Genomic DNA, 15,032 nt, shown 5'->3' with positions numbered 1-15,032 from the left:
TTTTCTAGCCAATGTATTCCGGCAAATTTCATTGTATTTTCTTTATATTGATGTACCTTTGTATTAGTGATCCCAAGCTGGAAGTGTTGTGACCACTTTCCAGCTTGCGGGAGGCTGTTGAACTATATAGAGTTAGGCTCATTAGCTAGTTAGTATAGGTCCATTAACTAGTTAGTATATAAGATAGAAGTTGTACTCATTTGTGATTCGACACATTCATTTGTATCAATTCTATTAGTTCCATTACAAATTTCTCAAACTTTTGTCTCCCTTTACTCCGATATCATGAATCTTAACAGTATATGCCACACAAGTCATGTGGCTTCTATATGCAGTCCTATGCACATTCCGTTGAACTGTTTTGATTTTGTGACATTTCGAGATATTTTGAATTCAAATGTTAAAGAAAAAATAGTTGGTAATGATTATTAGTCTTTTTTTTAAAAAAAAAAACTCTCATATTGATTGAAATTTTAACTCTAATTGACCAGTTTGTATTTTAATTTTGTAGATGTCACTTAGACATGTAATTGAAAAAGGTGATATAAAAGAGACCGTAAGGGATGAAAAAAATATGAAGGTAATGGATCTAACTTTAGATCGAGGACTTGATGTAAGTTAAATGGAATTAAGAATTTTCTATATATACATGTTGAAATAATTATTTTTGACACACATTAACGTCAATTGTATATTTTTTGTTTGGTACATCAATTGTATATTTTTTGTACATCAATTTTATATTGTTTTATTTTTTTAATAACAGTTAAAATATTTTGTAAATGTGTCAATTGATTTTAATTTATATATAGCAAAGTATATTAATGGATGTATCCATTTCATGGTATGATACAATTACTCAACACCTAATTAGAATTTAATCCTTACCTTTAAGCTCTCAATACAATTATAGATGCTCTCAACTATCTATGTATACAAGATGAATGTAGGAGAAGTTGAACTAAGTCAAGGTGTGAGTCAGATGAGTTGGTTGAATCACATGATGTATTTATAGGTTTATAAAAATATATGTTCTAAATAATAAATATGATATTTTTATTAGTGAACTAATTGAGTGAAAACATTTCAGCCATTTTTATAATACTTATTGTCTCGACGTTGTGAAATATCGCATAAGACATGTACATCGCACGGATAAGCGTCTAGAATCTTTATAATTCTAATATACTATAAAATTAAATAATATCTTTATATCTTTATGGTATAATACTAAGAAAATATTCGCTTCAGAAAAAAAATACTAAGAAAATATTCCTACTAAACACCCTATTTAATTACTTAAACATCTATGGAAACGACTTGAATATTTTCGCCATAATTGTTCGGTATAGTGTTTGGATTCTGGGCCCTGCTAAGTGTCCTCTTTTTCAATTTATTATACAAAAAGGCATGCAAATACCCAATCAGCAAGCCCAGAACAATAGTGCCGAACACCATAGCCGCGATATATCCACCAATAGGAGACTCTTCTTTTGTCATCACTGTTTTCAGTCAAAAAAAAATAGTTAGAAACAAAAACTAGAAAATGGAAAAGTATAAAATGAATCGATGATACTCCAACGATTCAGGTCAACACCACTGTATCAATCCAAGTAGGTTTTTTTTTAACTATAATGTTATTTCGTTTTTCTTGTTAGTGTGAACAGTAAACAAATCAAGCATATCATGGCATGGCAGGTATTAGTGCAGCAAACAATATTAATTAATAACAAAACAAAAGAAATCGAAGAAAGCAAAGTAAAATGAAGAACTTAGGATGGATTGAAACAAAAAAAGTATATTGAAAGAATGAGTGTACCGTGATGCTTTTTTATTATCCTTTCTCTGCCGAATCTCCTCCTCTTTATCTCATGCTTATAGACCCATATTTATACTCTCATGTTATTAGGGTTTTAGTCATTAATCATATAAATCAATCAAACCCTACCCTTACAAAAACTTACAAAAAAAAATCAATTTAAAAATTATTACATAAGAAACAAATAAAAAACCTATCAAATTCACCGTAAACAAAAAAAAGTATATTAAATATAAATCAATCAAATCCTACCCTTACAAAAACTTGCAAAAAAAAATTGTAAAAAAAAAATCAATTTAAAATTTATTACATAAGAAACAAATAAAAAACCTATCAAATTCACCGTAAACAAAAAAAATATATATATTAAAAAGATCTATTGATCAAAAGAAATATATATTAAAAAGAACTTCTACTGAAAATTTTAATTTCCCCTCATCAATTTTTTTAATCAAAAAGAGGGCCTTGAGCACGAGAAAAAAAGATTACACCGAAATAAAGTGAGGGGTAGCGATCCCTAAAACATCCGCTACTAATAAATGCCTAATGTCATTTCTCCTCATCAATTTTAATAATACTAGTAAGAAAATTAAAAAAAAAAAAAAAAAAAAGATCACTAGTCCAACGCATGTTCCTTACCCGTGTGATGCCCACATGTCATCAACCAAGTGACCTCTCGGGAGACAATCAGTTTTTCATTAATATTGTTGAAAATGCATAGACACCATAAATTATGTTTTACTCCTTCTTCTATTAAAAAAATTGTCAAAATGAAAATGAAAAAAAAAAAAATTAAACATGAAAATAATTAATTTTTTTAACAAATATAGCTAAAACATTAAAAAAAATTAATAAAATATTAAACCAAGGGCCCTATAGCTTGTGGAGCCTAACTACTCAATAACATCGAGTAAGAAAAAAAAACTTTTAAGTGACACTAATTACTCACTAATCAATCAATTTTTCATTAATTCATTTGATTTTTTTAAAGGCTTTGAATTTAAAATATTATGGTGTTATATGTAGTTGTTAATCTTAAAGTACATTTTATTCTCACAAATTGTAATATTATGGAAACAAAATACCATTAAAATTAAATAAAGATTTAATTTAAAAGACTATAAGTTTATAAGAATTAAAAACATATTTAGTCATATAATTAATCGGGATCCCTTTTGGAATAGACCTAACTCATCAAGACTGTATTGGGTCCAAACGCGTGTGGGACTTGGAGCCCAAGGAAATAACGATAAGGATAGGGGTACATCATAGGGTCTATCTGTTACGAGGCTGACTCGAATACGCCACGGGCAAGATATTCTAGGATGGGGTGAGAGACACAGAGGACACCTGACAAGCCATAAGTTGGAGTACCCATGATGAAGTATTTTGAGCCAAAGAAGTTGCCTGAATATATAAATACGAAAGAGAGACTTAATATACATACAATTACTTTTATTACTTTGAGTCTGTTTGATCAGCAAAATATAAGTATTAAACAGAACAACATGGAACAAAGTTTAAGGTTTAAACAAATTTTATCCTGTACGATATTTAATGTACAAAATGTTATTTTATTATTTTAGATAATATATGTGGAGGAGAAAAAATTGTCTCTTAATTCAATGGAAGACAATAATTTTAATTTTTTGTCTAATCTATTAACCCAAATTTGTCCAACCCAAAATCAATTTTAATATAAAAAATAGTACAACTAAAATTCTGTCCGATTCCTTATTTTTAAACGTATCAAAGATACACTTCAATTTTTTTATCAGCCGGATAAGATGTTATCCTTATGATAACCTAAGCAAGAACATAATCAATTTAAGAACTCCCAAAAAAGTGTTGGATTGGATATCCCCTAGGCAATTTTCAATGTTGGCTAATTTGTGCATAATATATCCCTAATGACTAATAAGATCTCCAATTATCTTTGATGGTGACCCATGATCATATGTATGTATAAACTTTTTGTCATCATTCTTTCTTTCTTAGAAAAATAAATGAGTCTTCACCAAATAATAAAAATAAAAATAAATAAATGAGTCAATGTCATGAAAATTCTTAACAAGTAAAACTGCACTTTAATCTGGTCCCCTATGCTTCACACCTTCCGTGTCCAAACCGCGTAACGCGTCCCATATTTCCACTTGCCACTTTGATGGATATAACGTAGTGAGACTAGGGATGATAATTTGACTCATACTCAGAGGATACCCGCAAAAATTATCCACAATGGGTAAGGTAAAAATCGGCATTTTGGGTACGGGTACGGATATGGGTAATTACCCGCAAAAATGAACGGGTATGAATGCGGGTACGGATACCTTAGTACCAACCCCGCCCCATACCCGCATAATATATATTTATTTATTTTATTTATATTATTATATTATAATATATGTAAATCAATTTAAAATAATACAACTCTACTAAATTATTACATTTTTTTAATAAAAATGTTTATTTATAACATAATATAAAAATAATGTGAATATTTAACATAAATATGAACTTTAACATAAAGTTAGTAATAATTTTGTTTATAATTTTCATTAGTCAATATTAAAATCTTTGAAATTTTTTTAATTCTATTAAAATTATATGATATTTTATAATTGATCAATTTATTTTTAGTAAAAATACGGGTAACGGGTATGGGTACCTAGGTACCCATAGGGTATAGGGACGGGGGTAAAAGTTGTTACCCACGCGGGTATGGGGATGGGTACGGGTATTTTTTCAATCCGCGGGTATGGGGATGCACCCTACCCATTGTCATCCCTAAGTGAGATTGTGTGGGAGTCAAATAAAATAAATTACAGTAATATTTTGTACCCAAAAAATAATAAATTAATATTTAAATTTGAAAACATGCTAATAGAGTAAGAAGAATTTTTTATTCAAAAAAAAAAAGTAAAAGGAATTTCTTTCATTCAACATTGCAAAAATAAGTTAGTAAATGAAAATTGTCTCTTTGTATAAATATATTTTCAGGTCATCACTCTAGAACTCTTAACAATTCAACTCTAAAATATTTAGTATGATTTTTTTTTTCTGAAAAAATATTTAGTAAGATGAATCAAATATAACATGACATTGAATGATAAATATATCTACGACCAAATTCAAGGTATTCGATATTCGCCGATATTTAAAAAACATATCAACATTGATTTCACTTAAAATAATGTGAAAGAAATCACATGTTATTCAGACATTCTGCACAATTTGTCTCTCAATTGCTGGAGAAGGTTAAACTTCATTCATACCAGTGGTTGAGGATATCTAATTGTAATCTTGTGATTAACTATCATAACAGGAGGACAAACCCATTTATTTGTATGAGCCTTATGTAACTTTGTTTTATGTTGATTTTTGAATTGATGTATCTGTAAACTTGTGTAGTTCTGTTTGACCCATCTTGTGCCCACGAGACTATTTGTTCGGTTAATATATTTTATTTTTGCTTGTTAAAAAAAAAGTGACAAAGATCACCTAAAATACACATACAAACTCTTAAGTCGAATTTAAATAAAGATGTTAAATCTAACGATATCAACATTTTGAGTTATGTATTACAAACTCTCTTAAAATAATATTATCATCTAAAATTAAAAATATACAATATTTCGTGGCATTGACTTTTATACACTGAATGTAACAAAATTATAAAAATATCTTCAATATCTTCTTTAATAGTAATTTTATAGGCTAAATTAACCAACAAATAAAATATTCAAATACTATGTTGACCATTTAAAAATATATTTTTTTTTTGAAACAAACACAATCAACTTAATTCATTAATTATTTAAAAATATATTTAAAGACCAAAATAACAACTAAAAAAGATATTTGTCAATTTTTTTAATTTTAATATATTAAAGGACCAAAATAGTCGTATACTCTTTTTTTTTTGCTAAATAGCCTAGTAGCTAGAAATTATACTTTTAAGGTGAATAACTGAAGTGTCTGGAGTACGAACTCGACCCATACATATATAATGTAATTATATGATCTTTTTACCAAGAGAAGTAATTTACTCATTTTTATTATTCATGGATAGAAATATAGAGAAAGAAAAAAAGCAATAAAAAGAAGTTTCGACTATTCCAGGCATTTAAATTTTATCATATAGTCTTTGTCAAATTTGTAGACATTAGACTGTTTTATTTTATTAACTCGGATGTTATGAGTTTGCTCGTATATATATTTTTTTATCAAGTAACCTAATGACTAGAATTTAACCTTTTCAAGGTGAATAAGTGACATTACCGGAGTCTGCAAAAAAAAAATGGTAGTACCGAAGTTCAAACCCCAGTCCTTGCAATAATTTACAATATCTCTGCTAATTAAGATATGCTCACAGGAACGTTTGCTGGTATATTTATCTTTTAAATTTTTAGCTAGAATGTGTAGTAATTATTTTGATAAATATACTCAATAATTTTAAATAAATGAATATAAGTTATTTTTAAAAAAAATAGGGGAAATAGTCATTTTAGTCTCTCAATGTGCAATTCGCTGTTATTTTGGTCCCCCACCGAGCAAAAACTATTGAATAGTTCCTGAATCTGCATTCCGTTAGTCAGTTTGGTCCCTGCTGTTTAGTTTGGCCGTTAACTCAACAAAAAAGCTGATGTGACATTTTTTTGGACACACGTCAGCTTGCTGAGTTGGCACGAGGGACGGGGAAACAACTATTTTGGTCCCTGATTGGGCAACTCGCTGTCATTATGGTCGATGACTCAAAAAAAAAATACAAAATAGTAATTGACTCTGCAATCTGTTAGTCACTTTGGTCTCTTGCGTTAAAAATTATTGCTAACTCTGCGTTATTTTAGTCTCTCACCACATCATCCATCCAGCTATGACATAAATGTGTTAACTCTGCGTGTCACGTGTCGATATAAATGTGTTCCCCTATTTTTAAATAAATGAATATAGTTATTATTTTTTAAAAATAAAAAAATTGGTAAAGGAGTGTGGAGACCGTGTTGGGCAGTTACAAAATTAAATCAAACAAAAACACACCGAAGCCTCATTTATATATAAAAAACGCCACCGTTTCATTCATTCAATCGTTGAAGATTCAAACACGCGCTCTTTCACCATCTTCTTCTTCATCGCAGAAAAAAAATCTCAAAACAAAAACCGATTTATTTTCTCTCTCTCTCTGAAAAACTAGCGATGGCAGATCAACTCACTGACGATCAGATCTCTGAGTTCAAGGAAGCTTTCAGTTTATTCGATAAGGATGGCGATGGTTAGAATCTCTCTCTTTTTTGAGTTTTTCTTTGATTAATTTCGTAGATCGGTTTTTTTTTTTTTTTTTTTGTGTTTTTTTGTATTTGCTTGTGATTCGATTTGGATTAGGAATTTCGCTAGTTTTTTTTTTGTTTGATTTGATTATTATTCATTTTTTGAAATTTCATGTAGTTATTATTATGTTAAATTATCGTTGATTTGAGTTGTTTTGTTGATTTAGATGAATGTTTTTAAAGAATTGGAAAATTAAATAAAAAATGAAAACGTGTTTTATTTTTATTTTTTTAATGATTTTTTTGAGGAAAAACTTATGAAGCTAAAGAAAAATGCGACTTATTAGAATAATTTGTAGCATATTTGTGCTATGATAATTCTTAGGTTATATCTAGATTTTAGTTTGATAGTTACTATTCAATAATTTATGAATATTGAAGTGATTGATGTAACCATATGTTGGTGTTGTGTAACTTGTGTTAGTATCCGACAATCGACATGTGTCGGACACCAGACACACCTTTGATCTGAGTTTTTAGTGCTATATAAATAGGTTGGAAACTTGGAATACTCTTTTGTTTGTTTTGCTGCATTTTTTCTAATTAATAATAACCAGCAAGGATAAAGATTATGTTAATTCACATCTGCAATACTTTTTCAAAGTCATATTGACATTTTTGTGAATATTATTTGGATCCGGCCTTCCATGCATTCGGGGATCAAGATCGGATGGATCAGATTCAAACTCGGTATTTTAAATCATAACCTATGCTCTGAATGCATGGTCTTGACTACAGTGAATCCAATTTTATATTATTCATAGATGTTTTTCCTATGGCTTTTGAGTTTGTTTTGATTGCTGGTGTCGAAAGATATGGGTTTTCACGATGTAGATTATTCAGTGTTGTCAACCGCAGATTTCTTCAAATTCCACTATGCTACAGTGCTATAGTGCTTGTATTTGACAACACTTTGTACTAACAGTGAATCGCAAAACAATAGTGATTTCTTCAAATTTCACTATGCTACAGTGCTATAGTGCTTGTATGTGACAACACTTTGTACTAAATAGTGAATGGCGAAACAATAGTGATTTCTTCAAATTTCTTTATGCTATAGCACCGTTATGCACTGTTATTTGACAACAACACAACACTGAGTTTATTGCAGAGTTTTTTCTTTGTTCAGATTTAGAGCTTTCTGTTACTATCATGTTATATATTATTTTAAAAGTTAATTGAATGAAATGCATAGATTTGATATTATTATTGAACTTTTGGTGATTAATGAAATGCATTAAGTTTGTTTCGTTTAAAAAGAAAAGTTAATTGAATGAAAATTGTTGAATACACATTGGCTATATTTATGTGGCTTATATACTGGTAGGGTGAGAGAAATGCTGGAAGTATTTGAATCTAAGTAACCATAACTGTCCTGAATTAGAAATTTGTGGTTTCAAATTGGCTATGTGTGGTGGCTAATATAAGAGCAGGGTGTGTGATTAATCATAATCATCTAACTAATTTTCAGCTAACTAGATTAAAAGTCACAAGCTTACGAAACAACTAACCATATCGGGGAATAAATTGATGAAGCTATAAATTTGTTGCTGTTGTTGATTATAGTAAATGGTGTGAATGTGCAGGTTGCATCACAACAAAGGAGCTTGGAACTGTTATGCGTTCATTGGGGCAAAACCCAACTGAGGCAGAGCTTCAGGACATGATCAATGAAGTAGATGCTGATGGGAATGGTACTATTGACTTCCCTGAGTTTCTAAACCTCATGGCAAGGAAGATGAAGGACACTGACTCTGAGGAGGAGCTGAAAGAGGCGTTTCGGGTTTTCGACAAGGATCAGAATGGTTTCATTTCTGCTGCTGAGCTTCGCCATGTGATGACCAACCTTGGTGAAAAGCTCACTGATGAAGAAGTTGATGAGATGATCCGAGAGGCTGATGTTGATGGTGATGGCCAAATAAACTACGAGGAATTCGTTAAGGTGATGATGGCCAAGTAATCTCTTTCACATTCAAATCCACAAAAACCTTAATTAAGAAAATGTTGATTAAATGAATGATGACAAAAGGGAAGGGACAATGTTTACTTGTATAACAGTGCTTTGTAGTAATCATTGTCCTTTCTTCTTACATTTTAATTTCATGGTTAAATGTTAATTAGTGGTAATTTGGTAAGTCTTGAATCTTATGGTTGTGGTTGATTGGTGTCTTTCTTAGTTTGTCGTGTAATTTTATCCTTAAAAAAAAAGTTGTAATGTTAATGTTACTTCAGTTTCTAGTACCACTTCTCATTTTTGGTGAATGGTGATGAATATTATTGTTATTGTAATAATGATATTTGACATTCAGCCCTGCAATATTTGCAATATTTTCTTATTCTTGAATGGTGACTGATGTTTAAGTAGCTTAGGATTTGTGGACATAAGCAAGGTAATCAAGAAAACTAGAAACAATAAAATTTATGAGCCAACAATGTGGTCTGTTATGGGTAATACGTAACAAAATTTAGTAATTTGATTGGAAATAACTGAAAACCAACTTTACCAACCTTTGTTGTGTATTCAGTTAAAACATGCCACTAAACCTTTGTGTGTTGTGTTTTCATTGGCTTGTCATTTTGTGTAAGGATGATGGGTTTGAGCTTCTAACCCCATCTTAGACACAACATATATGATGAAATTTTCAACACAAAGTCCTATGATGTTAATAGCGGCGCTATAGCGTGGCGTAAGACCACCTCCCGGCTATGCTATAAGGCCGCTTTCCGCTATTTAGAGAAGAGGAAATAGTGGCTGCTATTTGCAGGATATTAGCGGTGGCGTAGCTGATTGGTAGCGCTATTTGGCTGCTTTGGAAAAATTTTATAAAAACCTTTATTTTGGAAATAAATCATAAAGTGAGGGGTATTTTAGTCTTTATTTAGAACCTATTTTGATGGTAAATGATAATATTTTGTATAATTATTAAGTAAGAGAGTTCTTTTAATTTTGTGTATTTTTCTAGTTTTTAGTATTTATGTAATGTTGTTGGAATTTATGTTTAATTTGTACATGGCCGCTATAGCATTTTTTAGGGTCGGCGCGTGCCGCTATCTGATATTAACAACATAGACAAAGACATAACAAGACAAATGATAATACTAATCAGAGTATCGAAACTACAATTTGTAAGAAAGAGGGATCCTTACTTGGGACAAAATCTTTCATCACCTACGCAATTAGAACATTGGTCTTGTTAGGATGAGCTTCTAACAACAATATCTAGGTGTATTATGTTTTAGGAGTCTAAGACTTATAACTAAAATAACACTAATGGTTATTGTTGTAAATAGATAGTAAATATTTTATTACTAGAAGCAATCTTTTATTTTTATTAATAATATGTATTCGGCCCATGAGCCCATTAGGTTAGAATAGCCTATATAAACACATTAGTGATTGTACATTATTCAATAACTTGAAATATAATAATATTCAGTTTTCACATGGTATCAGAGCCTATCCTAGATCTATTGTTGGGCTTCCCGCATCGTCCACGCTTCAGGCCCATTGGGCCCGAGCGTGAGGGGGTGTGTTGGAAATTCCGCCTTCATTGCGGTCCGACCCCATCCGCCTAATTGCGGCATTTGGGTTGCCTTCATTGCAGCCTCCAACACCTTCATTGTGTTGGGTGTGAAGCGGTGGATTTAGTCCCACATTGCTAAGAGATATGGCCTGTGTAACGTTTATATAGTTTGGGCAACCCTCACCTTACAAGCCGGTTTTGTAAGGTTGAGTTAGGCCCAATATAAAATCTGACATGGCATCGGAGCTCTCGTTCTTTGAGGGCCTTGCTTCCGCATAAACCCTAGCCGCCTTCATCGCGGTCATAAACCATAACCGCCTTCATTGCGGTTTTATTGCGATTTTGAAAGTACTGTTTTACGCGTACTGTTCACGCGTACTGTTCATCTGAATAGTTGTTCATCCGAATCACTGTTCGCGCACTGTTCATCAAAAAAAAAAAACTTTTTGAATCTTGTTGTTTCTGAGTTTTTTTCTCGATGGCTGGAGCAGTTGTGATTAAAAATGAAACTGAAGCTGAAACAGGGGATTACAAATCCCAATCATAATTGCCACACTTCCCTTCGACTTACAAGTTGAATGCTAAGAATTACTTGAAGTGGTCTCAACTTGTGAAAACCCTCTTGAAAGGTAAAGGGAAGGTGGAACACTTAACTGAAGAACCTCCCGAAGAAACAGATCCCAAGTTCAAGAAGTGGGACACCGAGGACTCGGCCATCATGGGATGGTTATGGAGTGCAATGGTCCCAGAAATCAGTGACACTTGCATGTTTCTCAATACAGCAAAGGAAATTTGGAAAGCATTAGAAGAGTCTTATTCTAAAGCCAAAGATGTTGCCCAAATATATGATGTGAAGGTGAAAACCATGGCTGCTAAATAGGGAAACAAGACTGTTACAGAGTATGCAAATCACCTCAAAGTCTTGTGGATGGAGTTGGATCACTACAGGGTTGTAAAAGCCAAGTGTTCTGAAGATATGACCATACTCAAGGAGTATATTGAGCAGGATAGAGTCTATGATTTCCTGGTGGGACTCAATTGTGACTTTGACCAAGTTAGAGTACAAATTCTTGGAAAGGAAAAGGTACCTAGTATTAATGAGGTGATGGCTATAGTGAGGAGTGAAGAAAGTAGAAGGGGGTTAATGCTGGCACCCCCTCCTATGGAAAGCTCAGTAATGTTGGCTGAGAAGAATTCAATCATGGTAGCTGACCAAAAGAATGGGGGAGGAACCTATGTGGAGAAGAAAGATGAAGAAACAAGGTGCACTTATTGCAACAAGCCTCGCCACATTCGTGAAAATTGTTGGAAATTGAAAGGAAAGCCACCTAGTAGGCAGTGGGGAAAGAAGGGAGATTTACCAAAAAAGGGAGGACAAGCACACATGACTAGCAGTACTAGTGAAGCCGGTCTAGAAGGTATGAAGCAACTCAACCAAGTTGAGATAGAGAAAGTGAGATCTTTCCTTAGCAGGTTGGAGAGACCAACAGGTACTAGTACTTTGTCACATTCAGGTATTTTTTCATTCCCAATTTCCTTTGGCAAATTTCAATTTTCTGTTGGACTTCATGCTTCAGATATACCCTTTAAACAATATTGGATTTTGGATTCTGGAGCCACTGACCACATGACATCCTTACCCAAACATTTCTCTACGTATTCACTGTTAAGGCAAAATGCAAAATCCCAAATTTGATGTTTTAAAGATAACAAACATCTTAATTATATTTTAAATGTAATTCTGATCTCATTGTTATCTAACAAGTGCTCTTGAGTGTTTTAATTAGTCAGGAAAAATTAAGCTTCTAATCTCAATGATATTCATTATGTTTTGGCAAAAAGAGAAGCTTCAGGATCAGTCTGAGAATGATCTCTGGTTTAAATGCAACATTCTCCTCATGAACAAGAATAAATGCAAAAGCACTTATTTCATTAAGTCAACCATATACAAGACAAAGAAGCACTTTATCTTGGTTTTAACTCACAAGATCACAACAGTTCATGAACATTTAAGGCAAGGAATAAGTTGGAAAGAAAGTGACTTTCCTCTTTAGACAAAGTTAATGATCAAGCATGTGCAAGATGATAATTTCTCAAGGCATCATCTAATCAGGTGTATCAAGAATATTTGGACAAGAATTACATAGACCAATAAGGATGAGACAACACACATTCAACTCATAGTTGTCATGTACCTTCAATGTCATTATTTAATGAACATTCTCCAAGAGATTAATTTTTAATCAAGAAAAGGAAGTACATGGAAAGGACAAGTGAATAGTTATGCAAGGACATCACAACTGCATTCCCTTCACACTACAGCTGGCCACAGTTCTGCATCATTCTCCATTTGAAGATCAAGTGCAAAATTCGCCCAGATTGGAGAACGATCTCAGAATGATGCTGAGAATGACTGTCCTTTGCTTTTGAAGTTGCAAGCTCATCTACAGCTGGCCAAAACGTGCCTAAATGATCTATAACGGATATACTTGGTGAGGAAGCAATGAACAACTATCTACAGCCCATTGCAAGCTGTCATTTTGGCCCTTTTAAGTGAAAATATGAAGAACAGCAGGGAGAACGTTCTGAGAAAGATCAGTTTGAGCTTATCCACTTAACAATTCAGCATGAGCTGTCCATTTTGAATCAACTAGCCGTTGGAGGACTTCCTTTGGGACCAAGGAACTGAAGACTCAAGGTTCAACTATAAAAGGAAGGCTTTGGCAACATTGAAGAGCAAGAGTTTAAGCTACAACAATCAATCTACTTGTCTTTGTGATACAAGTTTTTCAAGCTCTTCTTTGAAGATCTCTTTCACTCCATATATTGTAATATCATACTAGGATCAGTATCCACTTTGAGTGAACAAAGAGAGATTTTATTGTAACTAGCTTTTCAACTTAGTTTGAGTGAGAAGGCTTTAAGATCCAAACCATTATCAAATTGTAAAGATTGGCTCAAGTCAATACGTAACTATTGATTGAGTGACACCTCATAGAGTCTAGGAAAGACTTAGGTAGATCAAGCAAGTGAAGCTTGGAAGATTGTGATCTTGGATTAGATCAAAGAAGAAGTGTATCTTGAGATCGGTAGAATCTCTTAGTGGACAATCTCACAGGAGCGTGGGGACTGGAGTAGCCCATACTATTAAGGGGTGAACCAGGATAAAATTATTGTGTCTCTTCTCTCCTTTAAACTCATATTAATTTTATGCAAACACTAACACACACAAATCACTTATTGTTTTTGTTTGCAGCTCAGAGATCGTTCTAAGATCATTCTCCTAACTTACATTATTTATTCTGAGATCATTCTAACGTATGTTTTGATATCTAATTTTTAAAAGGACAATTTTTAAAGGTTCACAATTCAAACCCCCCTTTCTTGTGAAAAACTTTGCTACTTCAATTGGTATCAGAGCTCTGCCTCTAAGGTTGAGCATCTAACAAGTGCTAGAGGAAAAGATTCAGGAAGGAAGTAATGAATAAAAGCGCAAAGTTTATATCAGAGGGAGGATCTTCACATAGGCCACCACTATTTGAAGGAGATGACTACTACTATTGGAAAGACAAGATGGAACTATTTCTTAGATCACAAGATACGCACATGTGGACAGTAATTGAAGTTGGTGACTATAATCCATTAGTAAAAGACTCTACTACTCCAAAGACAAAAGATGAAATGACAACTCAAGAAGCAGATAGGGTACTTCTGAATACTAAAGCTCAATTATTTATTAAAAGTGCTTTGTGTATGTGAATACCAGTAGTGAAATACATTTGACCAAAGGATTCCACTACTGATATTTTTAAAACGGTAGTGGAAAGTTCAGAGACAAGGGATTTCACTACCGGCTTTGCTAAATCCGTAGTGGAAAGTAGACACGGTGGCAATGTCGTAATTACGTACAAATTTGTTTTAATTATCTTCCACTACCGATCTAGGATTCACCGGTAGTGGAATCCTAATAGTGTTATTATTTTTTTCATATTCCCACTTTTCACTACCGATCTAGGATTCACCGGTAGTGGAATCCTAATAGTGTTATTATATTTTTCATATTGTCATTTTCATTCCCAATTTTCATACGCGTTCAATCTCCCTCCCACTGCAAACTCTCCATTCTCAATCGTCCCAAGTTCTTCCAAATCGTCCCAAGTTCTTCAAATCAAACACTCCAATTTCCCAATCATTCTCCAATCTCTCCATTCTCCATTCTCCATTCTCCAATCTCTCCAATTTCATTCGGTTTCATTCTCCAAACCCTAGAATGCTTGAATCGCCTCCAAATTTCTTCGTTTTTATTCGGTAAAGGTATGAATAAATCAAACTTCCTCCAAATTTCATTCGTTTTCGTTTTCA

General features: G+C 32.6%; 1 protein-coding gene across 1 annotated transcript; it reads left to right on the top strand.

Annotated features, from left to right (window-relative positions):
- The first annotated feature begins 6,788 nt into the window (after positions 1–6,788).
- LOC123883378 (calmodulin-7) lies at positions 6,789–9,490 on the top strand. The gene is made up of 2 exons (XM_045932154.1): positions 6,789–7,091; positions 8,733–9,490. The coding sequence occupies exons 1-2, from the start codon at positions 7,016–7,018 to the stop codon at positions 9,104–9,106; spliced, it is 450 nt and encodes a 149-aa protein (XP_045788110.1). The 5' UTR covers positions 6,789–7,015; the 3' UTR covers positions 9,107–9,490.
- Positions 9,491–15,032: the final 5,542 nt, after the last annotated feature.

This window comes from Trifolium pratense, linkage group LG5 (genome assembly GCF_020283565.1).
Source record: "Trifolium pratense cultivar HEN17-A07 linkage group LG5, ARS_RC_1.1, whole genome shotgun sequence".
Lineage (NCBI taxonomy): Eukaryota > Viridiplantae > Streptophyta > Magnoliopsida > Fabales > Fabaceae > Trifolium > Trifolium pratense.
This window is presented reverse-complemented; position numbering and strand designations above follow the sequence as displayed.